The sequence below is a fragment of the Mobula hypostoma genome, chromosome 25 (assembly GCF_963921235.1).
Source record: "Mobula hypostoma chromosome 25, sMobHyp1.1, whole genome shotgun sequence".
In the NCBI taxonomy this organism is placed as follows: Eukaryota; Metazoa; Chordata; class Chondrichthyes; order Myliobatiformes; family Myliobatidae; genus Mobula; species Mobula hypostoma.
In genome coordinates, this window is record NC_086121.1 from 8,879,581 (window position 1) to 8,907,371 (window position 27,791).

The window sequence follows — 27,791 nt, forward strand, 5'->3', positions numbered from 1 at the left end:
TACCCGCACGCTGCTGCTGGGTTCCTGCGGTTTCTCGTTGCTGCAGAAATCACGCTGCCCCATTAAAACATACGTGGCTGGTTGTAATTTGGGAATGCAATAAAGGCTGAGAAAGGCGCTATGCAAATGCAAGTCGTTTCTTCACGAGGAATGAATGCAGCAGCTCCAGTTTTAATTTTGCTTTTATTTCCCTGCTGTCTCCTTGAAGCGGGATTGTTGGCCGTCTAGGTGTTAAAATTGGTTTGCAATAGACCGCCGAGGTTCTCTCCAGCCGGACTGCCGGCCTCTGTCATTCAACCGCCTGCCGCCAGATGGCAGCAGGGCGCAATGTCGAGCCCCGTTCACAGCCACCCCGCACCGTTACGTCATTGTCAGGCAGAGGTCCCGCCTTCAGCAAGCTCTTATTGGCTGCGTAATCCCGTTCGCGACAGCTGACATTCCCACAGGGAGGCGCTTCCGTCAATCACAGGAAGGTTGACGTAATGCCCAAGGAGAAGCGGCCGGCGTTGTTACTTTGCTCGCCGCTTTTAGATTGAGAATTTAATATTTTTTGTTGAGATTTCTCTCCTGCATTTGGATCTTGGCTCCCCGGCGGTGCTTTAGCTCGCGTGCACTTTGCCGAGAGGAGATTGCGGATAGCTCGAGGTTAAATCTAGCAGGAGCGGGAGCGGGACCGGGAGCCGGGAGCCCGGAGCGCTCGGTCGTCTGTCATGGGCTTGGAGTGTTGTGACACATCGGCTACAATTGTATCCGCCCGCCGCCAGCTGTAACATTGTTGCCGCCGCTTCCCGAGCGCGTCCTGTCCACTTCCTGAGCTTCTGTCTTTCCAGCAAGGTAACGGTGTGGGGGGGAGGGCTGGGGGTGGGGATATGTGTGTCTGTGCGCGGGGGGGGGGGAGAAGTGGATGGGGAATTGCATTTTATCTGAATTTGTGTTGATGCGAATGGGAGAGGATGGGCGTATGGGGGCACTTTGAATTGAAAGGTGTTGGTGTGTGTGGGTGCTGGTGAATGGGGGAGGTTAAATGTCTCTGTGGCGGACAAATGAAGGGGAAAGATGAAGTTGATTGTGTGTGGGGGGGTGAAGTGAAAGGGGTTTTAATTGGAAAGGGGGCTTAATTGTGTGTGTGTAAGGGGTGAAGTGAAAGTGGGTTTAATTGTGTGTGGGGGTGAAGTGAAGGGGTTTAACTGTGTAGTGGGTGAAGTGAAAGGGGGTTTAATTGTGTTGGGGTAAAGTGAAAGGGGGTTTATTTGGGGTGAACTTGTGGGGCTAATTTTGTCAGTCTAGTGAAAGGTGGTTTAATTGTGTTTGGGGGTGAATTGAAAGGGAGTCAGGCGTGTTTGTGTGGTGGATGGTGAATGGGGGTGTGCAGGGGGGTTCGGTGTGTGTCGGTGGGGGTTGGTGAAGCGGGGAGTTCGGGAGTGTGTGGGGGTGTGGGGGGGGTTGGCCTTGTCCCTCCGGTGTATTGGTTGTGTGGGTTGGATGTTGGAGAGAATGGGTCGCTGTGGGCGGTGAGCGACGCGGGATGGGGATCGGATGGGTGACAATCTCTGACGCTCGGGACGAGTGCTGGAAAGCATGAGGGACGGAGGGCCGGTGTGTGGGAAGGGGAGGGTGGGTTGCCGGGGACTAAAGAGCGCACTGCCGGGGGTGTTTAGCCCCCGACTCCCCCAAACACACCTCACTTGAACTCGTCACATGGGACCGCACTGTGCAACCCCAGAGATTAACTGATTTACTTAAAACTTTATTTTAACCGAGTCACATTATGTTCAAATCGTCACTGTCCATCCAAGGAAAAATTCGAGTACCTAGGAGTTAATTCTCTAGTGAAAGGCGAGTCCGTCCTGTTTGATTTTGGAACAGACCGCTGGCGGGAGTGAGGCGGTGATCGGGCGGGCGGACTCTGTGCGCACCGGGAGACTGAAACGGGCCCTCTGTCTCACTGCGGATCAAGGGCGTGTTCTCTCGGTTCATTTTCTAAGGCTGGCTCAGCCATTCGGTTCACATTGGTACTAAAGTGACTCTCAAATGCAGCTTTAGAAATTTTTATGTGTTAACATAATATGCTTTCATTTTCTGCTTATTATCATCTGTGTGTGTGTGTTTGTGTGAGGTGGGAGTGCTGAATGTTTCAGTGGATGTTCGCAGGATCTGGCCCTGAGCTTCAAGTGTGGGAGGGGGACGGATTCCGAATGCTTTTTTTGGAAGCGTTGGGCTGTTTTGAATCTCACCGCAGCACTGATCGGGCAGCCATGTTTGCAATGTCACAATTGGGAAAGTAATCATAACACCGCGCTGACGGGTTTATGCGAGAGAGAGAGAGAGTGTGAGAGAGACACAGACTTGCTAACATGTCCCTTTGCGATCTCCGATGCAGGGGCTGCCCGCTGTGAGTCAAGGCGAGATGTCTGGGGCGTCAGTCAAGGTGGCGGTCCGCGTGAGACCCTTCAACTCCCGGGAGATCAGCAAGGAGTCCAAGTGCATCATCCAGATGCAAGGCAGCTCCACCAGTAAGTGGACCCGTCCGCCTCGGCTCGGCTCCGCTCCCCTCCCCTTGAATCCAAAGGCGTCACGCATGTTCATTGACTTTGTCTGTGCCACACTGCAGATACAATCACAAGGCATCAGGGTGTTTTTCAGCGTGCTATCGGGTAGCAAGCACCTCCTTCCTTTGTGGAACGTCAACCCTGTTGCAATACTCTATCTGCAACATTTACCTATGTGTCTCCTACAACGGCAATCTTTCGGGGTGTATACATGGGAATTTGTTTTAAAATGTGTATATTGAAAGGCTTAGAGTGGATGTGAAGAAAATGTTTTCCTATGATAAGTGAGAGATGAGAAGGTGTTTTTTTTAAGCCCGAGATCGTTAGTATGTCTGCTACAATGACAGTGGATGTGGAGAAATATTTCCGATAGTAAGTGAGACTAGGACCAGAGGGCACAGATTCAGAATGGAGGGATGTCCATTTGGAGCAGAGATGAGAAGGATTTTTTCTTTAAACGAGAGGGTGGTGAATCATTGCCAGGGATGACTGCAGGGGCCAGGTCATTGAGTATATTTAAAGTGGAGGTTGATCGGTTTTTGGCTAGTCAGAGTGTCAAATGTTAATGAGGTGAAGGCAGGAGAATGGGGTTGAGAAGGGATAATAAATCAGCCATGATGGAATGGTGGAACAGACTAGATGGGCTGAATGGCCTAATTCTGCCCCTATGTTTTATGGTCTTACGTAAAGATGTTGCACTAATTTAGTGGAGTTACAAATTTATTTGCTACCTTATTTATTAAAATAGCATTCATATTTAATTTGTGGCAGTCTTGTGATACTTTAGATCCTACAAGCAGACAATACAGCATTTAGGGCAAATTAGTTCAACAAAAAGGTCAACATTTTTGACATCAGAAACGGTGATCATTTGCTTTCTGATGGAAATCGGGGAAAGGAGACATGATTATGGTTATTGCTGTGGTTATGTTAATTATTTATACTGAGTGTATGAATGTTTTGTTTAAAAATATGTAATGACAACCCAAGACTAATCCAAATGACATCAAAAATGATGGTGAATTCCTTTCTGATTGGAAAGGGAACATCTTGTGTCAATTATTTATGTATCCTTGCAAGAAATGCACCCAATGGCCGTTTTGTTTGGTACACTTGTACACCTGCTTGTTAATGCAAATATCTAATCAACCAATCATGTGGCAGCAACTCAATGCATAAGAGCATGCAAATATGGACACGAGGTTCATTTGTTGTTCAGACCAAACATCAGAGTGGGGAAGAAATGTGATCTTGGTGGCATTGTCCGTGGAATGATTGTTGGTGCCAGATGGGGTGGTTTGAGTATCTCAGAAACTGCTGATCTCCTGGGATTTTCATGCACATCAGTCTCTAGAGTTTACTGAGAATGGTGGGGAAAAACACAAAATAAAAATCTAGTGAGTGGTGGTTCTGTCAGTGAAAACGGTCTGCTAATGAGAGAATAGCCAGACCGGTTGAACCTGACAGAAGATGACAGTAACTCAAGTAATCACGTATTACAACAGTGGCATAAAGAAGAGCATCTCTGAATACACAACATGTCAAACCTTAAAGTGGATGGGGTGTAGCAGCAGAAGACCATGAACATACATTCAGTCAAGATTCAAAAAACTTTATTGTCATTCTAACCGTACATCAGCTCTGCAGGGCAGAATGAGACAGCGTTTCTCAGCAGCAGTGCAATCATAACATAACAAACACAACACTAAATAATAAACATAACAATAAATAGTAAAACACAACAGCCATATGTCAGTTAAAATCAAGTTATAAGTGTCCAAAGCAGAGTCAGGTAGAGCAGCTATTTAGCAGTCTGACTGCCTGTGGGAGGAAGCTGTTTAGTAGCCGTGTGGTTTTAGTTTTGATGCTCCAAGAGAAAATCTGCAGACACTGCAAAACCAAGCAATACACAGACAATGCTGGAGGAACTCAGCAGGCCAGGCAGCATCTATGGGAAAGAGTATAGTCGATGTTTCGGGCCGAGACCCTTCTTCAGGTCCCGATGAAGGGTCTCTGCCAGAAATGTTAACCGTACTCTTTTTCTATCGATGCTGCCTGGCCTGCTGAGTTCCTCCAGCATTTTGTGTGTGTAACATACACACAGTGGCCACTTTATTAGATACAGGAGATACCTAATAAAGTACCCCACTGAGTGTATGCATATCAGAAATACTATCACTCACTTTAACTTGCATCCGAAAGAGTTCTTTCTGAGCTGCATCTTTTTGTTTTTTCTGCCCCTTTTTTATGGTAATTATCAATTTGCAAGTATCAGCGAGACTTTTAGATGTGCAGTTATTACATACACCAGCACTACATGTTCCAAGAAATGTTTATAAAATTTGTTTTGCAGTATTCATTGGGAATGTATTTCGACAGAACAGTGCTTCCACAGCCAGCTTCTGTAAATAAGTGCCATCTAAAATTGTGTTTTAATGTAGTGCGTAATTTGGTCAGATGTTGCTATAAGGCTATCGGGAATTGTTTTGATTCGTGTATGTGTGTGTGTTTGTGTGCATTCACCGAGCATTTTCCTGTGCCGATCGAGTATTCCGAACACATTTAATTTTGTGCTGACTGAGCTGGGTGGGTGTGGGGAGCAACAGGATTTGCTTCATCCGTTTGACGTAGATTATCCAAATGACTATTATTTTAATCCCGGACATAATAATGCAAAATGTAATACTGCATTAATGCACAAATAAGTTTTGATATTTTCCCTAATCCTTAACCTAATAATGTTAAAGATTAGGAACTGTACCAAAATTTATTTTTGCATTGAAATGGAAGCACTTAAAATGTCCTGTTAAAGCGGATATATTCTGCTGTGAGGAAGGTCATTATTAATATTGAAAGAATGAAGCAGGCAGGTTGGCTGGAACCCTGCTGCCTGCACATGACTGGATCTGACTGCATCTCTGCAAGTGATGTAAATTGATGCACGTATTGTTCGGGTGGGTGAAGAATACTTGACGGAATCTTTGATCTTTTTTTACAAAAAGATTTGAAGCTAAGGAATCTTTTGTGTCGTGCTGTATTACTGATTATTTTCCCTTATAAGTTCTTACTGTTTAGTCTATAGCACGACCCCATTTACATCGGTGGTGTGCAAGTGGAACAGGTCAAAAGCTTCCTCGGGGTCAATATCACAAATGACCTGACTTGGTCCAACCAAGCAGAGTTCACTGCCAAGAAGGCCCACCAGTTCCTTTACTTCCTGAGAAAACTAAAGAAATTTGGCCTGTCCCCTAAAACCCTCACTAATTTTTATAGATGCACCGTAGAAAGCATTCTTCTGGGGTGCATCACAACCTGGTATGGAAGTTGTCCTGTCCAAGACCGGGAGAAGCTGCAGAAGATCATGAACACGGCACTGCACATCACACAAACCAATCTTCCACCCTTGGACTCACTTTACACCGCACGCTGTCGGAGCAGTGCTGCCAGGATAATCAAGGACATGACCCACCCAGCCAATACACTTTCCGTCCCTCTTCCCTCCAGGAGAAGGCTCAGAAGCTTGAAGACTCGTACAGCCAGATTTGGGAACAGCTTCTTTCCAACTGTGATAAGACTGCTGAACGGATCCTGACCCGGATCTGGGCCGTACCCTCCAAGGTTGAAAGGTAGTAGCTGTTCTTGAACCAGGCAGTGTTGGGCTACTGGCTTCTGTGCAGTAGCTGGAAAAAAATGACAAGGCCTGGGTGGTGGGGATCTTTCCTGTCCTGCAGAAGGTTCTCGGCCCGAAACGTCGACTGTTTATTCATTTCCATAGATGCTGCCTGACCTGCAGCACCTGACCTGTGTGTTGCTTTCGATGTATGTATCGATAGATAGATATGTAGAGTTAGGGTACTTCAGACTTTTGCAGAGTACTGTACTTGTCAACGGGTGGAGTGGCGAGCAAGTTTGTAAGACTGGTGGGAGCAAAGGATTTGGGAATGGAGAGGGTGGAGCGCTGGCAGGGGTGTGGGACAGGCGACAGAGAAGGCATGTTGGGCTGGGGGTGGTGTGGGTGCAAGCACACCCAGCCCTGAGACACCTGACAAAGTCACTTGATTGTAAACAATTGGTTTATTAATCATTACAGATCGTCTCTCTGATGCTTCCTGCTCCATCTCTCTTCCCCTTTTCCAAACCATGATTCCCCTCTCCCTGCACCCTTCCCACTCTCAGTCCACAATAGGGACCCATATCAGAATCAGGTTTATCATCACTCACATATGTCATTAAATTTTTTTTGCAGCAATACATGAAATTACTACAGTGTTGTGCAAAAGTCTTAGGCTCCCGAACTATATATACGTGCCTAAGACTTTTCCACAGGTCTTTGCATAATATCCTAAACATGTATAATTCGTTACTCATCCTCTGCTCCAGCCTTTGTCACTATTTCCACTCTCTCCCCCCTCCATCTGCCAACCATCCCTCTCACCTGGGTCCACGTATCGCACGCCACCTCTTTGTCCCACCCCACCTCTTTTCCTGCCTGTTTCCCCTCTACTCTTCCAATCCAGATGCGGAGTCTCAGCCTGAGACCCCCCAGTGTCTGTTTCCCTCTGCAGAAGCTGCTCGTCCTGCTGGGTCTTTCCAATAATCTTTTGCTGTAGATCCCAGCAGTGTCTGTGTCAACGGGTGGATGTTGTTCATTGGCATAAGGTGCTACATCTTCCATTAGAATCTGGTTTATTATCACCGGCATGTGACGTGAGATTCGTTAACTTAGCAGCAGTTCAATGCAATAGATGATATAGAAGAGAAAAAGTTTTTTTTAAAAAAGGAAATCAATTACAGTATATGTGTAGTGAGTAGATTAAAAATTGTACAAAAGCAGAAATAATATAAAGTAGTGAGGTAGTGTCCAAGGGTTCAATGTCCATTCAGGAATCGGATGGCAGAGGGGAAGAAGCTGTTGCTGAATCGCTGAGTGTGTGCCTTCAGGCTTCTGTACCTCCTACCTGATGGTAACAGTGAGAAAAGGGCATGCCCTGGGTGCTGGAGGTCCTTAATAATGGATGCTGCCTTTCTGAGACACCGTTCCTTGAAGGTGTCTTGGATACTTTGTAGGCTAGTGCCCAAGATGGAGCTGATAAAATTTACAACTCTCTGCAGCTTCTTTCGGTCCTGTGCAGTAGCCCCACCCCCCCTCCATACCAGACAGTGATGCAGTCTGTCAGAATGCTCTCCACGGTACATCTATAGAAGTTTTTGAGTGTTTTTGTTGACATACCAAATCTCTTCAAACTCCTAATGAAGTGTAGTCGGTGTAATGTTGACTATTGGCCCTTGCAGCTAGCCTCTCATGACTGTCTGTGGAACGTCTCAGCTGACCCCTGTGCCCTCTGATGTCAGGGGTGCTTCACATGTTGGGGCAAGAGCAGAGTTTCCACTTTCACATTATACTAATCTGTGGCCTCCCTCGTCATTAAATTTAACTCCTGATTAAAGTTCAAAGTGAAATTACTAATCGGAGATTCAAGATTGTTTTTGGGGCGCCATGGTAGCATAGCAGCTGGGGTGGTGCCATTAGAACTCGGGGCATTCTGGCACCATCCTTACAGAGTTTGTACATTCTCCCCGTGACCGGGTGCTCCATCTTCTTCCCACAGTTCAAAGACGTACCAGTTAGTAGGTGAATTGGCCATTGTAAATTGTCCCCTGATTAGGCTGGAGTTAAATCGGTGGTTTTCTGGGCTGAAAGGGCCTGTTCCACACTGTATCTCTAAAATAATTTGTCATTTTTCAGTACAATGTGTAAAGGGGAACAAAACGATTGTTACTCCCAATTCCAATGCAGCATTAGTAAAAAGCACAATAAGCGTAAGAACACAATAAATATTAGATTAGAGTAGATTCAACTTTATTGTCATTGTGTCGAGTACAGATACAAAGCCAATGAAATGCATTTAGCATCTGACCAGAAATGCAAAGAATAGTGTTATTTACAAAATAGCTGCGAATTTAAAAAAAGTGCTACAGCACACAAATATAGAAGTACTGAGACAGTACCATATGGGTGCAATACTGCTTAGCGCTGTGATGAGAGGTTCAGCAGTGTCACAGCCTCAGGGAAGAAGCTCTTCCTGTGCCTGCTGGTGTGGGAGTGGAGGCTCCTGTAGCGCCTACCGGATGGAAGGAGAGTAAAAAGTCCATGGTTAGGGTGAGATGCATCCTTGATAATGCTTTTCACCCTGCCCAGGCAGCGTTTATGGTAGATGTTCTCAATGGTGGGCAATTGGGTGCCGATAATCCGCTGGGCAGTTTTCACCACATGCTGGAGTGCTTTACGGTCCGATACGGGACAAATGGTGCAACGCACAAATTACTGTCCTGAGTATGGCTGTATATACACCAGATTATCTTGCATACAGAAACTGATTGTATGTACCTTGAATGATCCTGGATGGAGGAGTTTCTGTACATAAGGTGACTCGGACAGGAAATGGTAAAGTGACTGTTTGCAAGAGGAACTCCTATAGGTCATATGTACCTATATGTTACCATATACTACTTTCTGGTTCATTTTTCTTGCAGGCATTCTCGCAGGAACATAAAGAAATACATAAACAAAGACTGACAAACAACCAGTGTGCAAAAGAAGAGAAATTATGGAAATAAAATTTTAAAAATAGGACTTCATTTTACCAAAATACTTCTGTTGCATTATATCAGAAAGTGGACATTTTAGTCATCTGTTGCAGGTAAATCTGGAATTACTTGAGGTGTTGGTCATTTAGTTCAATTAAGTTTGGAAGAATGAGGGAGGATCTCATTGAGAACTACTGAATATTGAAAGGCTTAGATAGAGTGGACGTGGAGAGGATGTTTCCAATAGTTGGGGAGTCTAGGACCAGACAGCATGTCCTCAAAATAGAAGGACGTCCCTTTAGAACAGAGATGGAGGAATTTCTTTATCCAGAGCGTGGTGACTCTAGAATTCATTGCCACAGACGGCTGTGGAGACTAAGTCATTGAGTATATTTAAAGTGGAGGTTGATAGGTTCTTGATTAGTAAGGGTGAAAGGTTAAGGGGAGAAGGCAGGAGAAAGGTGTTGAGAGGGATAATAAGTTAGCCATGATGAAATGGTGGAACAGACTCGATCTGCTGACTGGCTTAATTCTGCTCCTGTGTTTTTTTTGTCTAAGTCAAACTTTCCTCAATATATTTGTAAAATGTAGCATGCAAATCAAGATTGCGATGCATTTAAGTAAGAAAGAAGGTTTCTAAATAACCTCACAGAAGAACAAAATAAATTTTGCACTTTTAATGATAATGTTATGTGTTATTTGTTGTTTTGCATTGACATTTGATCTAATGGCTACATGATATGCCTACTCCTGCACCTATTGTCTATTGTCTGTTGATATAATGATTTAATACTAATCCAGCCTCTCCAGTGTTGAAGACACCTTCAAATGGTGATGCCTCAAAAAGGTAGTGCCCATCATTAAGGATCCCCATCACCCAGGACATGCCCTCTTCTCATTGCTATCATTAAGAAGGAGGTACAGGAGCCTGAAGACACACACACAACATTTCAGGAACAGCTTCTTCCCCTCAGCTGTGGCAGCGTGTTTGTGTCCTTGAGCAAGACGCTTAACCACACATTGCTCTAGTGTCTGTGCGAGGAGTAGCGCCCCACACAGACTTCCGATCTGCACCTCGCAAGGCATGAAAGTGCCCGCCGCAGGCCTCTCATGCTCTGAGTCCACCTTCCTTCCCTTCTTCCCCTCCGTCATCCGATTTCTGAGCGGACAATGAACCCATGAACACTACCTCGCTACTTCCCCCCCTCTTTTTCCACTTAGTTTAATTTGTATGTGTATTTTTATTGTAAAACAACAAATTTCATGACATATGCCAGTGATATTAAACCTGATTTCGGTTCTAGTTGTAGTGTATCTCACATGAGCGGTGAAGTATCTCCTGTGGCTTACCCTCAGATCCATAAAATTGGAGAATGAAAAGGTAGACTATTTTCTAAATGGAGAGTAACTACAAAAAACTGAGGCACAAAGGGACTTGGGAGTCATCGTGCAGGATTCCCTGAACGTTAATTTGCAGGTTGAATCTTTGGTGAGGAAGGCAAATGCGATATTAGTATTAATTTCAAGAGGACTACAATATAAAAGCACTGGTGAGGCCTCACTTGGAGTATTGTGAGCAGTTTTCAGGCCCCTTATCTTAGAAAGGATGTGCTGAAACTGGAGAGGGTTCAAAGGAGGTGTACAAAAACGATTCCAGGATTGAATGGCTTGTCATGTGAAGGTGTTTGATGGCTCTGTGCCTGTATTCACTGGAATTCAGAAGAATGAAGGCTGACCTCATTGAACCCTATCGAATGGTGAAAAGTCTTGGTAGAATGGATGTGGAGAGGATGCTTCCTATGGTTGGAGAGAGTAGGACCAGAGCGCACAGCCTTAGAATACAGAGGCGTCCATTTAGATCAGAGATGAGGAGGAATTTCGTTAGATGGAGAGTGGTGAATCTGTGGAATTCTTTGCATCTGGGGAGGCCTTTATGTATATTTAAGGCGGAGGTTGATAGATTCTTGATTGGTCAGAGCATGAAGGGGATATGGGGAGAAGGCAGGAGATTGGGGCTGAGAGGAAAATTGGAACAGCCATCATGAAATGGCGGAGCAGACTCGATGGGCCAAATGGCCTAATTCTGCTCCTGTGTCTGATGGTCTTATAGAATGGAAAGCCTGTGGATTGTGTCCAGTGAGATGAAATGGGAGTGCTGCGGTGTTCATGGGTTCCCTTGGGTTAGAGATTAGATTAGATTCGACTTTATTGTCATTGTGCCGAGTACAGATACAAAGCCAATGAAATGCACTTAGCATCTGACCAGAAATGCAAAGAATAGTGTTATTTACAAAATAGCTGCGAATAAAAAAGTGCTAGAGCACACAAATATAGAAGCACTGAGACAGTCCAATATGGGTGCAATACTGCTTAGCGCTGTGATGTGAGGTTCAGCAGTGTCACAGCCTCAGGGAAGAAGCTCTTCCTGTGCCTGCTGGTGTGGGAGCGGAGGCTCCTGTAGTGCCTACCGGATGGGAGGAGAGTAAAAAGTCCGTGGTCAGGGTGAGATGCATCCTTGATAATGCTTTTCGCCCTGCCCAGGCAGCGTTTATGGTAGATGTTCTCAATGGTGGGCAATTGGGTGCCGATAATCCGCTGGGCAGTTTTCACTGGAGTGCTTTGCAGTCCGATACGGGACAATTGTCATACCACACTGAGATGCAGTTGGTGAATATGCTTTCAATGGTACAGCGGTAAGAGTCCATCAGTATCCTGGGACAGAGGTGAGCTTTCTTGATGCTTCGCAGGAAATGAAGGTGCTGTTGTGCCTTTTTGATCAGGATGGAGGAGTTCAGGGACCAGGTGAGATCCTTGGGAATGTGGACACTAAGGAACTTGAAGCTTGATACACGCTCCACTACAGTTCCGTTGATGCAGATGGGGACGTGAGTGTGACTCCTGGCATGCCTGAAGTCCACAATGATCTCCTTGGTCTTCTGGGTGTTAAGGGCCAGATTGTTGTCGGCACACCTCGTCCCTGTAGGCCATCTCGTCACCCCCTCTGATCAGACCAACCACCATGGTGTCGTCTATGAACTTGATTATGGAGTTAGAACCATGTACAGGAACGCAGTCATAGTTGAAAAGGGAGTACAGAAGAGGGCTCAGCACACAGCCTTGAGGCACGCCGGTGTTCAGGGTGAGAGTGGAGGAGGAGAGGTAGTCTAACTTAACTGACTGGGGTCTGTTAGTCAGAAAGTCCAAGGTCCAATTGCAGAGGGATGAACTGATACCAAGCTGGCGAAGTTTGTGTATGGTGACTATATGGTTTGTATATGGTGGAGGGCTCCAAAGTCAAAAATTAATCATGTCCTGATTTGTTGCCTTGAAATTCTTGTGTCTGTGTGGATAAGTTTGAGAATTGCTGTGCTTTGGAACTGGGGAGTTAACCGGAGTTCAGAGTTCTGCACTTTATGGAAAATATCAACGCCTTGGAATAATTCTAGGGATAAGCATTTAACTGGATCCTGACACTTCTTTGATCCAAGGATTCTTTGGAAGTCAAGAATTACTTATGACCATTTTATTACATATTACAAGAGGAAAAAGGAGAAATGTTGAGAGAACAAAGGAAAAGACCAGTCTAAGAAGTAGTCGTGGTCTTCTCATACTCAGTAGAGAACAAAATTCCATTGACAACAATTCAAAAGTACATACGTGTCACCATATACAACCCTGAGACTCATTTTCTTGGGGGCATACTCAATAAATCCACAATAGAATTATAACCATAACAGAATCAATGAAAGACCGCACTAACTTGAACATTCAACCAGTCTGCAAAAGACAACAAACTGTGCAAATACCAAAAGAAAGAAATAATAATAATCATTAATAAATAAGCAATGACTATCAGGAACACGAGATGAAGAGTCCTTAAAAGTGAGTCTGTTGGCTGTGGGAACATTTCAGTGATGGGGCAAGTGAGGTTGAGTAAAGTTAATCCCCACTGGTTCAAGAGCCTGATGGTTGAGTGGTAATAACTGTTCCTGAACCTGGTGGTGTGAGTCCTGAGGCTCCTGCACCCTCTTCCCGATGGCAGCAGCAGGAAGAGAGCGTGACCTGGATGGTGGGGGCCCCTGTTACTGGATGCTGCTTTCCTGTGGCAGCGCTCCGTGTAGATGTGTTCATTGGTGGGGAGGGCTTTACCTGCGACGGACCTATTAAATTAGCCTATAAGATGTCTGGATTCAAGTGGCATGACACCTGCCACTGAAAACTAAGAAGTCTCTAGAAGGTGCCGGGGACTTGGGTCCCAGATCATCGTGTTCAGGAACTGTTGAAGTGGCCCTGTCTGGAGCAGAGGACGCTGAGAGCTCTAGAGAGAGTGAGTGAAGAGAAACTGTTTCCAGTGGCAGAAGAATCTCGAAACCAAAGGCACAAATGAAGGTGAATGACAGGAGAACCATAAGTGACAGAAAAGAAAAATATTTTTGCTCAATGGCTGGAAAAGCCTGGAATATATTGCCAACTGTGGTGGTGTTGAAAACTGAGTCGATTTGGTTTATTATTGTCACGTGCAGACGCTGGAGCCTGTGGTAACACAGTCTCCTGGGTGAGCCGCATCTGCGGACGGGAAGGAATTGCGGACGTTTTGGGACGGGACCGTTGTGATGCAGGTTTTCAACCTGAAACGGCAACATTTCCTTCCCGCCACAGATGGTGCTCGACCTGCTGAGTTCCTCCAGTAGATTGTTTAATTTTCAAAAACTGTATGGGAAACAAGGGGAGGGTGAAGGTTCCTGTCACCAACCTTACACATTCTGCTGGTCAATGTCCTTTCCAATTACGTTGGTTTCACTTCTATGCCTACTGCCCGTTATGCAACCGGTGTTTAGGTCAGTAATGAAGATCCTCTATCTCTGGTGATGTTCAGGGCTTCCTTCATCACGTCAGTAGCTTCCTCTCTGTTTTCACTACTGACAGTTACGCAAGTCCCGGGTGGAGACTCAGGAATACCATTCACTCAGAAGTAGAAGGATTCTTCATTGCTATTTCTGTAATAGTTTTTTTTTGATATTATTATGATTATGAAGACACGCAGTCCCCTCTTATTGTCATTTAGTAATGCATGCATTAAGAAATGATACATTATTTCCTCCGGTGTGATATCACAAAAACACAGGACAAACCAAGACTGAAAAAACTGACAAAACCACATAATTATAACATATAGTTACAACAGTGCAACAATACCATAACTTGATGAAGAAAGTCCGTGAGCACAGTAAAGTTCAAAGTTTCTCAAATGTCCCACATCTCACGCAGAAGGGAGAGGGAAGAAAAACTCTCCCTGCCATGCCGACCACAATCCGACTCTGAGTCATCCGAAAACTTTGAGCTCTGATCAGCTCTCCGACACCGAGTGCTGAGCGCCATCTCTGTCCGAACGATTCAACCTCCTTCTCGGTCGCCAAAAGCAGGCAAGGCCGGGGATTTTGAGGCCTACCCTGCGAAAGATTCCCGACTACACAGTAACGACAGCAGCGGACAGGCGTTTAAGAAATTTCTCCAGATGTTCCTCTGTGCTTTCACGTCCATTCTCCATCAAATCAGAATTGTCCACGGCCCCTATTTAACAGATACGACATCATTTTTCACTGGAGAGCTGCGCACGCGCGGCGCGCTGCCATCTTTTCCTCCCGCTGAGGATTAGTCTCGGCTGTTAGCTCTGAGCTGAACCCCCAAACCTGGAGAACAACTTTTAGTGGATAACTTTTAGTCTGGCCTCTACCCTTTGACCTGCTTGCATGGGTGACCCTACCGAGAGCCAAAGCATAGAGCCCTGTTTCAAGCCAACATAGTTCTTTGGGTCATTGAGGCACGTGTAATGCCCTGGTTCATATCTTTACTGTTATGCTGTATGTATTTCATTTTGGCAGTTCTGTAAGAGCAGCTTGTTTTCAGCTTGCTCAGTTTCAGCTTGTTTGGGTTACTGTTGAAGATAAGGGATGATGTGGAATGAGTGCCATCCAATTAGTGGGAGGTTTTCTTGGTGAGGGGCAATAAGGTTGGTCTTGGGCTTTTGCTCGATGGGAGATGAAGAGAGAAGTCGCTGAGGAGAACCGTAGGATACAATCCAGTGGGAGACCTGTTCGTTTGAGGTGGATTGTGAGCAACGTTCAGAAGGTGGTGTGGGCGTTCACGCTGGTGAGGGCCCAGCGCGTAAGTTTCAGAGAAGTTCAAGACCAGCTCCAACTTGTGCACATTTGACCGTTTAATTAGAATGGGCCCTTTTTGTTATTCTTTACTAACCCTTTAGTTAGGATTCTTAACTATAAATCCTTTAATTGTATGTAGAGTACTATCTGTTATTTGTAAAAAGGCAGCATCTACACAAACTGGTATTTGGGGTGGGAGAGCGCCTCACTCTCACTAGTTGGTGGGGCCGGAGGTTGTCTTCCTTAGACTTGCACAGCCGAGGAAACCAGGGCTTACACACGCAAGCCTCCAAATCCCAACACAGTTGTGGTCATCTTGAAGGTTCACTTCTTTGATAAAGGAAGATAAAGCCAACATTCACACCAATTCCTGCCTTGCTTGTAAGCAACTGCGTCGTCCTCTTTCAGCTTCTGTGAGCTTGTGCCCACTCTAACATACACTTATGATAGCGACACTCAAAGTGAGTTGCTATGAGTATTGTCTATCGTTGTCACATGTACCAAGATACAGTGGAAAATTTTGTCTTGGATACGGTTCATTCGTATCAAATCATTACACAGTGCATTGAGCTAGAATAAGGTAAAGCAATAACAATGCAGAATAAAGTGTAAAGGCTACTGAAATAAAGTGCAGTGCAGATAAGCGATAAAGTACAAAATCATAACGAGGTAGATCATGAGGCCAAGGGTCTATCTTATTGTTCAGGAGTCTGATAACAGTGGGATAGCAGCTGTCCTTGAGCTTGCTGGGATGTGCTTTCGGGTTTTTGTATCTTCTACCTAATGGGAGAGGGCAGAAGAAAGACTGTCCGGGGTGGTGGGGTCTCTGATTATGCTGGCTGCTTTACTGAGGCAGCGAGAAGTGTAGACAGTCCACAGAGGGGAGGCTGGTTCCTGTGATGTGTGGAGCTGTGTTCACTTCTCTCTGCAGTTGGATATGTGTCTGAAATAGGAGTTCCCAACCTGGAGTCCCAAACTGGATTCTCTGACGGTGGGGTCTGAAAAGAGGATGCTGTCCAAGTTGCATGCCATCTTGGACAATGTCTCCCATCCACTACATAATGTATGGGGTGGGCACAGGAGTACATTCAGCCAGAGACTCATTCCACTGAGATGCAGCACGGAGCGTCATAGGAAGTCATTCCTGCCTGTGGCCATCAAACTTTACAACTCCTCCCTTGGAGGGTCAGACACCCTGAGCCAATAGGCTGGTCCTGGACTTATTTCCATCTGGCATAATTTACATTATTATTATTTAATTACTTATGGTTTTATATTGCTATATTTATACTCTATTCTTGGTTGGTGCAACTGTAACTAAACCCAATTTCCCTCAGGATCAATAAAGTATGCCTATCTATCTATCTATGAGTCCATGGACCCCTTGCTTAATGGTATTGGTCCATGGCATAAAAAAAGGTTGGGAACTCCTGATCTAAAGGGAAAGAATTTCAGAGGTTATGGGTGTGAGTGGAGAAGGTGGTATTGTCTGTTGTGCTCTTGCGTGGAACCGGAATAGATTTGATGGGATCAGTGACCTTTCTTGCTGTTGTATTTCTGTGACGTGGACATTTGGTGGGACATGGTGGTAGTGTTGGGCTCTTTGGAATGGCCCCCAGCAAGAACTGGCTCGGGAATAAGGAAAGGGGCTGTTGGATCATGAAGCTTTTGCGATCCACAGTTTCTTTGGAAGTTAAGAATGAGGCATGAAACTCATTGTTTACAATTGTTTTATTAAGTGTTACAAGAACAAACGAAGGGGGAAGCGTGGTGAGACACAAAGAAGAGGAAGTGAGTTAGGGAAAAGAGAGCGAACCATTGTGGTGTGGCCTTCTAATAACAGACCAATAATTCCAACAGATAACAGTTAACCAATTAAATAGCCAGATTCAAGTAATAATACCTACCACTGAAACAAAGAAGTTTCCAGAAAAATAGTTAACTTTGACCACTGAAACCCTCACTGAACAATTTCATAAATATAGATGATTGTATAAAACAGGAACGTCGAGCTACAAGAAAAATAACAATTCTGCAGCCCAATCCAACAGAGCTGTAGAAGTATGAAACTAAAATAGGAGACAAAGCCTTGAAGATTATTTTTAGTTGTGGAGAATGTTTATTGAGACTCTTATTTAATGGCAACAAATTAATGCTGTACTTGGCTGGTATAGCCTCAATTACAGGTTGTTTGAGCCAGCAGAAATTTCAGGGTGGTGAACTTTGGCAGGTTGATACAGAATTTACTTTAATTAGGTTGCCAAACATACAATTTACTCTGGGACAAGTGAAGATGCCAGGCTGTTAGTTTTACTCCCTTCATTTTGAATGGATGCTAAGGAAGGTTAAAAATAATTGGCGTCATGCATATCTAGAGCTGTCGAGATCATTCACATTTTCACCTTCATATGCTGCCTTTAAAATTGTGCTGGATTTTTCATTCAGCTTCCAATTATCTTTTGTGACATTCAGACTTTGCACTCTCCCCTTGTTTTTTTCCCTCAAGGATGTGTGTGTGTGTGTGTGTGTGTGTGTGTGTGTGTGTGTGTGTGTGTGTGTGTGTACGTGTGTGTGTGTGTGTGTGTGTGTGTAATTCATGACCAGATATTTGTCTTTTCGGTGGATGGAAGTGTTACTGACCTAGTCAATACCTAATTGTCTCTGAATTGAGTGGCTTTCAAGGCCATTTGAGAGTCAGTCGTGTTACTAGTAATCTATTGTCCAGCTGGGTAAGTTTCCTTCCCTGAAGGACATGGGTAAGCAGCTGCATTTTTATGACACCTGTTAGTTTTTAATTTAGAGACACAGCACAGTAACACACCCTTCCGGCCCAACGAGCCTGCGTCACCCAGTTACACCCCTGTGACCAATTAACCTACTAACCTGTACGTCTTTGGAATGCGGGAGGAAACCGGAGACCCGGAGAAAACACTCGCAGGGAGAAGGTCTCCTTAAAACTGTGGCGGGATTTGAACCCGGGTTGGTGGCGCTGTCATTGCGTTTTGCTAACCCTTGTGCTACTGTGCCATGCCGCGGTAGTTGTGTGCTTGCCATTATCATCGTTGGCTTCCTAATTCCCCATTTATTGAGATCTGATTCCCCAGCAGCCATATTGGGTCTTCAGCACTTTTTAAACTTGCCCAGTATGTGCGTGCCACTGGAACCTCTCAGGAAGTAACTGTGCAGAACGTCTGACTCGTAAGCCCAGACTCTCCTTGTGCTTCTGGGTTCAGTCAGGATTGGGTGACATGGTTAGCACAGCGGTGAGCACAACACTTTCCAGCACCACTGACCCAACTTCATCTCTTGCCACCGTTTTAAGGAGTTTGTACGTTCTCCCCGTAACCATGTGGGTTTCCTCCCACATTCCAAAGACACATGGATTAGTATGGGTTAGTAAGATGTAGGCACCAGGTGCATGGTGGCACTTGTGGGCTGCCCCTGGCATATCCTCAGACTGTGTTGGTCATTGAGGCCAAAGACACACTTCTCTCTATGTTTCAATGTTTAAAGCTAATCGTTATCTCATAAAAGCTCATTGTTATTTCAGTCAAACAAGATGCTGGGTTTTAATGGCTTCTGATATTTACTCTTAATGGCCACTTTATTAGGTACATCTGTACGCTTGCTCTTTGATGCAAATATCTGATCAGCCAATCATGAGCCAGCAAATCAATACATAAAAGCATGCAGACATGGTTAAGAGGTTCATTTGTTGTTCAGACCAAACGTCAGAATGGGGAAGAAATGTGATCCCAGTGACTTTGACTGTGGAATGATTGTTGGTGCCAGATGAGGTGGTTTGAGTATTTCAGAAACTGCTGATCTCCTGGGATTTTCATGCACAACAGTCTCTAGAGTTTACAGAGAATGGTGTGAAAAACACTGAGTGAGTGGCAGTTCTGTGGGCGAAAACGCCTTGTTGATGAGAGAGGTCAGAGGAGAATGGCCAGGCTGGTTCAAGCTGACAGGAAGGTGACAGTAACTCAAATAATCACATGTTACAACAGTGGTGTGCAGAGGAGCGTCTCTGAACACACACACAGACACACACACACGCACACTCACACACACACACACACACACACCAAACCTCGGAGTGGATGGGCTACAGCAGCAGTAAACCACGAACGTACACTCCGTGGAAACTTTATTCGGCACTGGAGGTACATGATAAAGTGGCCACTGAGGGTACGTACACAGCTTGCTGGAAGTTGACCTTAATTTCACTTCCAGCATTATTAGTGTTCAATCTTGGCCAATATGAAGGTTGATATACTACTAATAGCAGGAGCTGTTCGTTGTAGGACACCTTTGTCAAAGTGTTTGCATCTTCCTTTCCCCCCCAGAAACTGACCACATTACTTAAATGGTTGAAATCAAATATTTCCCTGATTCCACAGGCCTTTCTTTTGTCTTTATTACCTGTGGTTTGAGTTGATGGAGCCTGCCCAGCCTGGTGTGTTTAAGATGTTTTGCTGTGTGTATTTTTTTTACACTGGTGTCTTATTAAACCAATTCTGCATCCTCGAATGTGACAAGTAAACCAATCCATAATTAGTGACACTTGGTTGCCGTTGGACACAAGTGTTTTATTTTCCATTACTGTTCGTATGCCTAGAGCTTGGGGACACTTCTGAGAAGAGCAGCTGGTGTTTGGCATATTCTAGTGGCTGTGCAAGCAAATGTATCTGCTCAGAATAAGACAGACAGACACACACACACACACACACACACACACACACAATGCTGGAGGAACTCAGCAGGTCGGGCAGCATCTATGGAAAAGAGTAAACCCTCCATATTTTGGGCCGAGACCCTTCTCAGTTCTGATGAAGGATCTCGGCCTGAAATGTCAACTGTTTACTCTTTTCGATAGCTGCTGCCTGTCCTGTTGAGTTCCTCCAGCATTTCTGTGTGTGTGTGTGTGTGTGTGTGTTGCTTTGGATTTCCAGTGTCTGCAGATTTTCTTGTGTTTGTGATTTATGCTCAGAATAAAGCTGGAGGTTTTGTTAAAGTGGCTGAAATTTTCTCAATTTTTGTATTTTTTTTAAAAAAAAAGCTTTTTGAGGGAGAATGATAGTTCAAGGATCAACTTTATTCAGCATATACATTTACATGTATGAGGAATTTGCTATGGTGTGTTGGTCAGGGTGAAACATGCAACAAAAACAACATTCAACAGTTCTAAAGAATTATATAAAAGCTACAAGCATGGATACTGAATAAAATGTTAGTAAATACATAAATACTAGCATGGATCTACAATGTAAAGAGTTTTATAAAACTTGGTTTAAAGTGCTGTGACGGGAATAATAGAGGGACTGGGGGTCGCTAACTTGAATGGTTGATCTGATTATGTGAAGTCCGCCCAGTATTGAAGGAATTGGTGGGAGAAATTATACATTGGAGTTTAAATCTCTCACTGGGAGAACATACAAACTCCTTTTAACAGTGGTGGGACTCAAACCCAATCTTACAGCTGGTGTGTAATGTGTTGTGTGAACCACTATGTTACTATAACATTAAATGGTGTATAATCCATTCATTCATTGTGCAGTATTGTATGCCGTGGGCGATCATGGTCTCATAACCACAATTGTTCTTGGCAAATTATTCCATGAAAGTGGTTTGCCATTGCTGCCTTCTGGGCAGTGTCTTTACAAGATGGGTGACCCCCAGCCATTATCAATACTCTTCAGAGATTGCCTGGCATCAGTGGTTGCATAACCAAGACTTGTGATATACACCAGCTGCTCATACGACCATCCACCGTCGCTGGCGCAGTGATAGTGTTACGCTAACCGCTACTCCCGTGCCACCCCAGTGTATCCTCCCTTCAGGTATTTGGTGGTTTTGTGATTACTGGTTGGTAATTTAGTTAAGGGGTTTTATTATGCTGCAGGAGCTCGGCACATGGCATGCTCTTGCCAGTCTGCTGTGGAATTCCTGGCTCTGTTGATCGATCTGTCTTTACAGCGCTGTATTTCTGTAGCTGTTACCGGAGAGATATTGATGCATTCACTTAGCTCTGATAATGCATTAAAAGTGCGGAAATGAAATCCAGTGCTAATTACCACAGTTCCAATCTAGGGGATTGCATTCTGAACTGATTTTTAAAAAAAAATTGGCCTTCATCTAATTAGGATTTAAAGTCTGGACCCACATCATGTTTAAATTTTGAGCAGTTGCAATACTGTATTGGCAGAGAGAACTTGCTGCCCATTTTGCCATTGGTGTCTTAAGACAGCAATGTAGGTCCTGCATCTCCAGTAGTGTTAGGGGCTTCCTCTACCCTATTACCGTGCCAAGAGCCAAAGCATAAAGCCCTAACTCCAAAGCAACGCAAACGAAATGCTGGTGGAACGCAACAGGCCAGGCAGCATCTCTAGGAAGAGGTACAGTCGACGTTTCAGGCCGAGACCCTTCGTCAGGACTAACTGAAAGAAGAGCTAGTAAGAGATTTCCATCCCTCCACCTCCTGTCTTCACCTATCATTTTGGATCTCACCCTCCCCCTCCCACTTGCAAATCTCTTACTAGCTCTTCTTTCAGTTAGTCCTGACGAAGGGCCTCGGCCCGAAATGTCAACTGTACCTCTTCCTAGAGATGCTGCCTGGCCTGCTGCGTTCCACCAACATTTTGTGTGTGTTGCTTGAAATTCCATCATCTGCAGATCCTCGTGTTTGCATTTTTAAACACACAAGAAATGCTGGTTAGGTAGCATCTATGGACATGAATAAACAGTTGATATTTCGGGCCAAGACTTGATGGTAACCATGTGATAAATGGTAAATCAAGGGCATATTCAGTCATTAATTTCAAAAGGAAACTGGAGATACAATTGAAGATAAAGGAAGTTGCAGTTTGATAAGGTTTCCAAATCAGACTTCATATCGTCCTACTTGGTGCATGTGTAACTAAGTCTTAATATTCTAGCATTCAGATGTAATTTGCAAACTTTTTACGTAGGATTTATTTTAAATTTATAGTTATTTCAGGTTGCTGAATTCCTTCAGTGATAGAATCATAGAGCATTATAGCACAGAAGCAGGCCCTTCAGCCCATCTGTAATGTGTCAAACTATTATTCTGTCTAGTCCCATCAATCTGCACCTGGATCACAGCCCTCCAAATCCCTCCCACCCTTATACCTTGTCCAAATTTCTTTTAAATTTTGTTATCATTCCGTCTAGTTAAGATGGTGCTACTGAATGTACGTGGCAGCTTTCTGATGGTTAAAAACTTAAGAAATCCAACTAAAAACATCACTAAAAATACTTTTTCTGAGGTAAATTGTGTTTAAATTATTGCCACAAACTGGGAAGAGGTGAGGGATGGCTAGGCGAGTTTGGGGGATAAGCTGAGGTGGTGTGTTCTAGAATTGTTGCAAAGGAGTTCTGATGCCTGTACAGCTGGCCCGGGAGCAAGGCTGGACTGCTTTGGGCGCCGAGCTGATCTGAAGAGCTTGAGAGTGGCTTTGTGCTGGGCCCACAGCAAGTCGCTGAGCAGTGTGGTCTAGGCCTGGAGCCTTTCACAGCAGCGGTGCCTGGGTCCCAGGGCCAGGTCCTATACACTGTTTAGACAATTTAAACGCTGGCTCAGATTGGTGGCGACAGCCATTTTCGCTGGCTCTCAGTGATCTTCACTCCTCTCTCCAGGGCGCGGAGCCTTTCGCGGTTCTGCCACTGGGTCAATTTAAATACCGGCCCAGATAGACTAAAAAGACAGGGTGTCAGTGGGGGACGAGAGTCGATTTTGCTCGTTCTCCATGATGGTCATCTCCCTGATGCTGAGGCTACGAAGACCGCCCCGGCTGCTGTGCTCTGTGCCCCCCAATATGGTGAACTGATAAGCCAGGCTTTGGGCCTACTCTGGGCTGCTCCAGTGTTTGGATCTGCGGACTCATTTTTGGTTCAGAATGCTGTTGTTCGCTTCAACTGTTTGCATGATTTGTGTTTTTTTTTCTTTCTCTTGCGCATCGAGTGTTGGTCTTTTATTTTTATTCATTTTTTTTTCCTTTAACTGGGTTTTTTCCGGGTTCCTGGTCCTCAACATCTCTGAGGATCTATCCTACAATCACCACAAAGGCAGGGCAGTGGCTGTGCTGGTTGAATTGCAGCCTGGTATGGCGGTACCAGTGTACAGGATCAAAAGAGACTGCAGCGGGTTGTAGACTAGCCAGCTCCGTCATGGACCCAAGCCTCCCCTCCACTGAGGACATCTTCAAAAGGCAGTGCTTCAAGGAAGTGGCATCCATTATAAAAGGCCCACACCTTGCAGGACAGACCCTCTTCTCTTTGTTACCATCAGGAAGGAGATACAGGAGCCTGAAGGCACACCATCAACGATTCAGGAACACCATTTTCCCCTCTGCCATCCAACCTCTGAATGGAAATTGAACCCTTGAACTCTACCGCACTACTTTATGTCTTGCACTGTACTACTGTCACAAAACAACAAACTTAACAACATACCACACAGTCTTAGACACTCTATATTTTTATTATATGGTTTCAGGTGGTATGGCCACAGAACCCTGATCTTAACATAATCAAGGCTGTCTGGGATTACCTGGACAGACAGAAGCAAGTGAGGCAGCCAAAGTCTGCAGAAGAACTGTGGGAAGTTATCCAAGATGCTTCGAACAACTTACCAGCTGATTTTCTTATAAAACTGCATCACAGTGTACCTAAGAGAATTGATGCAGTTTTAAAGGCAAAGAAGGGGTGGTCACACCAAATATTGATTTTTTTTTACTGTTTACTGCTCTTTATAGTAAATTTTTGGTATTTAAAAAAACTTCATTATTTTTTAAAAGCATCTTCACCTTACAGTATTTTTTTTTTGACATGTGTCCAAGACTCTTGCACAATACTGCATGTCAGCGATAGTAAACTGATCTGAGGTTAGTGTGGAAAGGAATGAATACCACAAGGCCCTTGACACTGACAAGCTCTCATGCGAGGAGGAAAGGGAGAGCTGCTGTTATGTGTGGTGTCATCTCGATAACATCTTCAAAATGGAGCCTTTTGCATGAGTCAGTGACACCAGTGTAGCTGTGACGAAATATTTCACGTGGCTGGTGGCTGGCAAAGTTAATTTATCTCCACATGTGCGGTCTGTGAGGTACCAGCAAATTCTCGTAAGGCCTTTCCGATGCTGTTGCTGCGTTATTTTTAATCCATGCTGTTTAAATTCCTGCAAGGTCGGTTCACGTTCCAAACATAATTTGAAGCGTACTGCACCAGGAGCAATCTAACGATCTTGCATTCTTGATTTCTGTCCTTGGCTTCTCATGCTGGCATATCAGTACCGTCAGTACTTTGATTTATTTTTAGAATCTTCTCCCTTGTTTAGGATCAACTCCGCAATCAAGTACTTGTCTGCATTTATGCTAGCTTGCTTCCTCTTACCAAAAAAGTGACCAGCATCAAGACAAATTGCTGTCGTTTACCATATTTTGAATTGGCCTTTGTGTCATGAACTTCACATTTACATTGATTTGGGTTAGGGCAGATCGCCTTGCAGAAGATGCATGGGAATTGATTGCATTAAAATTGACTGAAGGTCTGATCTCCAGACAAAGAGCTTAATAGCACAGAAAGAGGCGGTGATGAGAAAGAAAGAATTGCACTTCTGTAGCCCCTGTGCCTCCTTTGCAGGGCGGCCGAAAGCACTTGCTAGTTGTCGCCCTGCACGCGGCAGCAACTTCACGTCAGAAGTGAATCAGAATCAGGTTTAATAACACTGACATACATCTTGAAATTGGTGTACGTCTCAGCCCTGAAGAACAGTTGCGGCCCAAAATGTCGATTGTGTACTCTTTCCCACAGTCCTGCTGAGAGTTCCTTCAGCATTGCGTGTGTGTGTGTGTGTGTGTGTGTGTGTGTGTATGTGTGTGTGTATGTGTGTGTGTGTCTGTGTGAGTGTGTGTATGTGTGTGTACGTGTGTGTGTACGTGTGTGTGTACGTGTGTGTGTATGAGTGTGTGTGTATGTGTGTGTGTGAGTGTGTGTGTATGTGTCTGTGTGTGTATGTGTGTGTGTGTGTGTGTGTGTGTGTGTGTGTGTATGTGTGTGTGTGTCTGTGTGTGTCTGTGTGTTGCTTTGGATTTCCAGTATCTGCAGACTTGCTGGTGTTTGTGTCTTGAAATTTGTTGTTTTGCGGTGACAGTGCAGTGTGAGACATACAATGTTACTCCAATTCACAATTAAAAATGGCGCTGAAGAGGAATAGACTTTGTGGGATTGGTTTTGTGGTTGAAGGCTAGAAGGTAGTGGATATAGTTATAATCTTAATTTGTTAATCTTTCTGCTTGGTCCTCGTGAAGCCTGAGCATCCTTGTGGCTCTCTGCTTGGGAGCTGATCTTGCTCGCAAGCCTTTTAATCATCAGTCCATTGTTGTGTGGTTTGATGTTGTACTTCTGAGAATGTATTTTGTCATCTCTACAGTAAAACATCTCCAGAGGACAACTGGTTTGGTTTGAATGCCTCCGCATACAACTGTATTACATTGATCATGAAACTTTACACATTTTAATATATATTTTTAAAACTTATTCTGTCTAAGAATGTGGATGATTGTCGACAGTGCTTTCTCTGGCTGCTCTGGACTCCGCGATATTTACTCAGCTCTTCTCTGAACTGAGCTTGAGGCTGTGGCCTGCTCCGGCTGCTCTGTGTCTGTGGGCTCTGTGACGTTTACTCTGCTAAGGGCTGACCTGAGGCTGAGGCTGTGGGCCTTCTCCGGGCTCCATGGTGTTTACTCCGCTAAGGGCTGAACTGAGGCTGTGGGCCTGCGGCAGGCTCCATGATGTTTACTCCGCTAAGGGCTGAACTGAGGCTGTGGGCCTGCTGCAGGCTCCATGATGTTTACTGCACTTAAGGTTGCCAACTGTCCCGTATTAGCTGGGACATCATGTATATTGGGCTAAATTGGTTTGTCCCATACAGGACCGCCCTTGTCCCATATTTCCCCTGCTAAGGTAGAGTGTTCATATGAAACCTTTCATGTCGAAATGGCGTAAAGCGAAGAAGCAATTACCATTAATTTATATGGGAAAAATTTTTGAGCATTCCCAGACCCAAAAAATAACCTACCAAATCATACGAAATAACACATAAAACCGAAAATAACGCTAACGTATAGTAAAAGCAGGAATGATATGATAATTACACAGCCTATATAAAGTAGAAATAATGCATGTACAGTGTAGTTTCACTGAACAGAATCGGGAAGATTAAGCCAAAACCCATTTGTAAAAAAAAATCGGCACGTACACACATGTGCACACAGGTGCCCGCACAAGGCTTCATGGTCATGGTAGTCTTTCTCGGGGTAAACACAAGTGTCCCGTATTTGACTGCTACTTTTGTCCCTTATTTGAGAGTGAGAAAGTTGGCGACCCTAATTCCACTAAGGGCTGAACTGAGGCTATGGGCCTGCTGCAGGCTCCATGATGTTTACTCCACTAAGGGCTGAACCAGACATCCCAACCTGCAAAAACTCATTTCAGGGAGGTAGCACCATCAATTTGCGGGAGACTTCCGGGAGAGGTGGGATGTCTGCAATAGAGTAGCTCCTTAGCAGCTAGTTTAAATAACGTTAGCTGTGCTAATGAACGAATGACACCTGTTAAACTCACCTCAACATGTCTTTTACAGTCTTAACCCACCATGGGCAATAGAAAAGTCACTGTTGCAAACAATGCAGCGAGCAACACTGTCATTATTTTTGACCCCTATTAGGCAGGGGTACACTTTAGTGTAGTCTGGGGTGACGTACGTTTTATATTTTCTTTTTTTGGAACGCTCTGCCATCGCACACGCTCTCTCGCTCTCTCGCTCTCTCTCTCAAAAAATCGATTTCCGGGATATTGTATATAATTTGCGGGCATCAGGGAGCCACTATCAATATGCGGGAGACTCCCGGAACTTCAGGGAGAGGTGGGATATCTGGGCTGACCTGAGGCTGAGGCTGTGGGCCTGCTCTGGGCTCCATGATGTTTACTCTGCCTGGCTCCATGACGTTTACTCCACTAAGGGCTGACTTGAGGCTGAGGCTGTGGCCTGCTCTGGCTGCTCCAGGCTTCATATCTGAGGACTCACTTTCATGCTAAGTTATTTGCTTACTTTTATTGTTTTCACAATTTGTTTCTCACCCCTCCACTCTTGTTTGTTGGTTTTTTTACAAGTTCTTTTGTGTTTGTTGTTTTGTGCTTGCCTGTGAGGAGACCGATTTCAAGGTTGTATAATGTCCACATATTTTAATAATAAATGTACTTTGAACTTTGAATTGCCAGTTGACTACAGTGGTGGGTCTGGAGTTGGAGAAAAACCAGATGAAGTGTAAATTTCTTCCCTGAAGGATGTTGTTGACTGCAGGAGGGGCTGTTTGTAGCGGGATCTAATCATTTCCTTATAATTTACTGCCTTCTCTTCTTCCACCACAGAACTCCATCCTTTATTGATTTTTTTTTTAATGACATTGCA

At 44.7% G+C, this 27,791-nt stretch overlaps 1 protein-coding gene across 11 annotated transcripts in view; it reads left to right on the top strand.

The window, feature by feature from the left end:
* Positions 1 to 479: 479 nt before the first annotated feature.
* The window catches only part of kif1b (kinesin family member 1B), a 275,068-nt gene continuing 247,756 nt past the window's right edge, over positions 480 to 27,791 (top strand). For 10 of the 11 annotated variants that reach the window (XM_063033346.1, XM_063033349.1, XM_063033347.1 and 7 more), the window contains exons 1-2: positions 480 to 834; positions 2,381 to 2,513. In XM_063033346.1, the coding sequence (XP_062889416.1) occupies positions 2,408 to 2,513 (106 nt within the window). In that variant the 5' untranslated portion in view covers positions 480 to 834; positions 2,381 to 2,407. Of the gene's footprint in view, positions 835 to 2,374; positions 2,514 to 27,791 lie in introns of those variants that run through there. The other variant, XM_063033348.1, reaches the window with a different exon arrangement.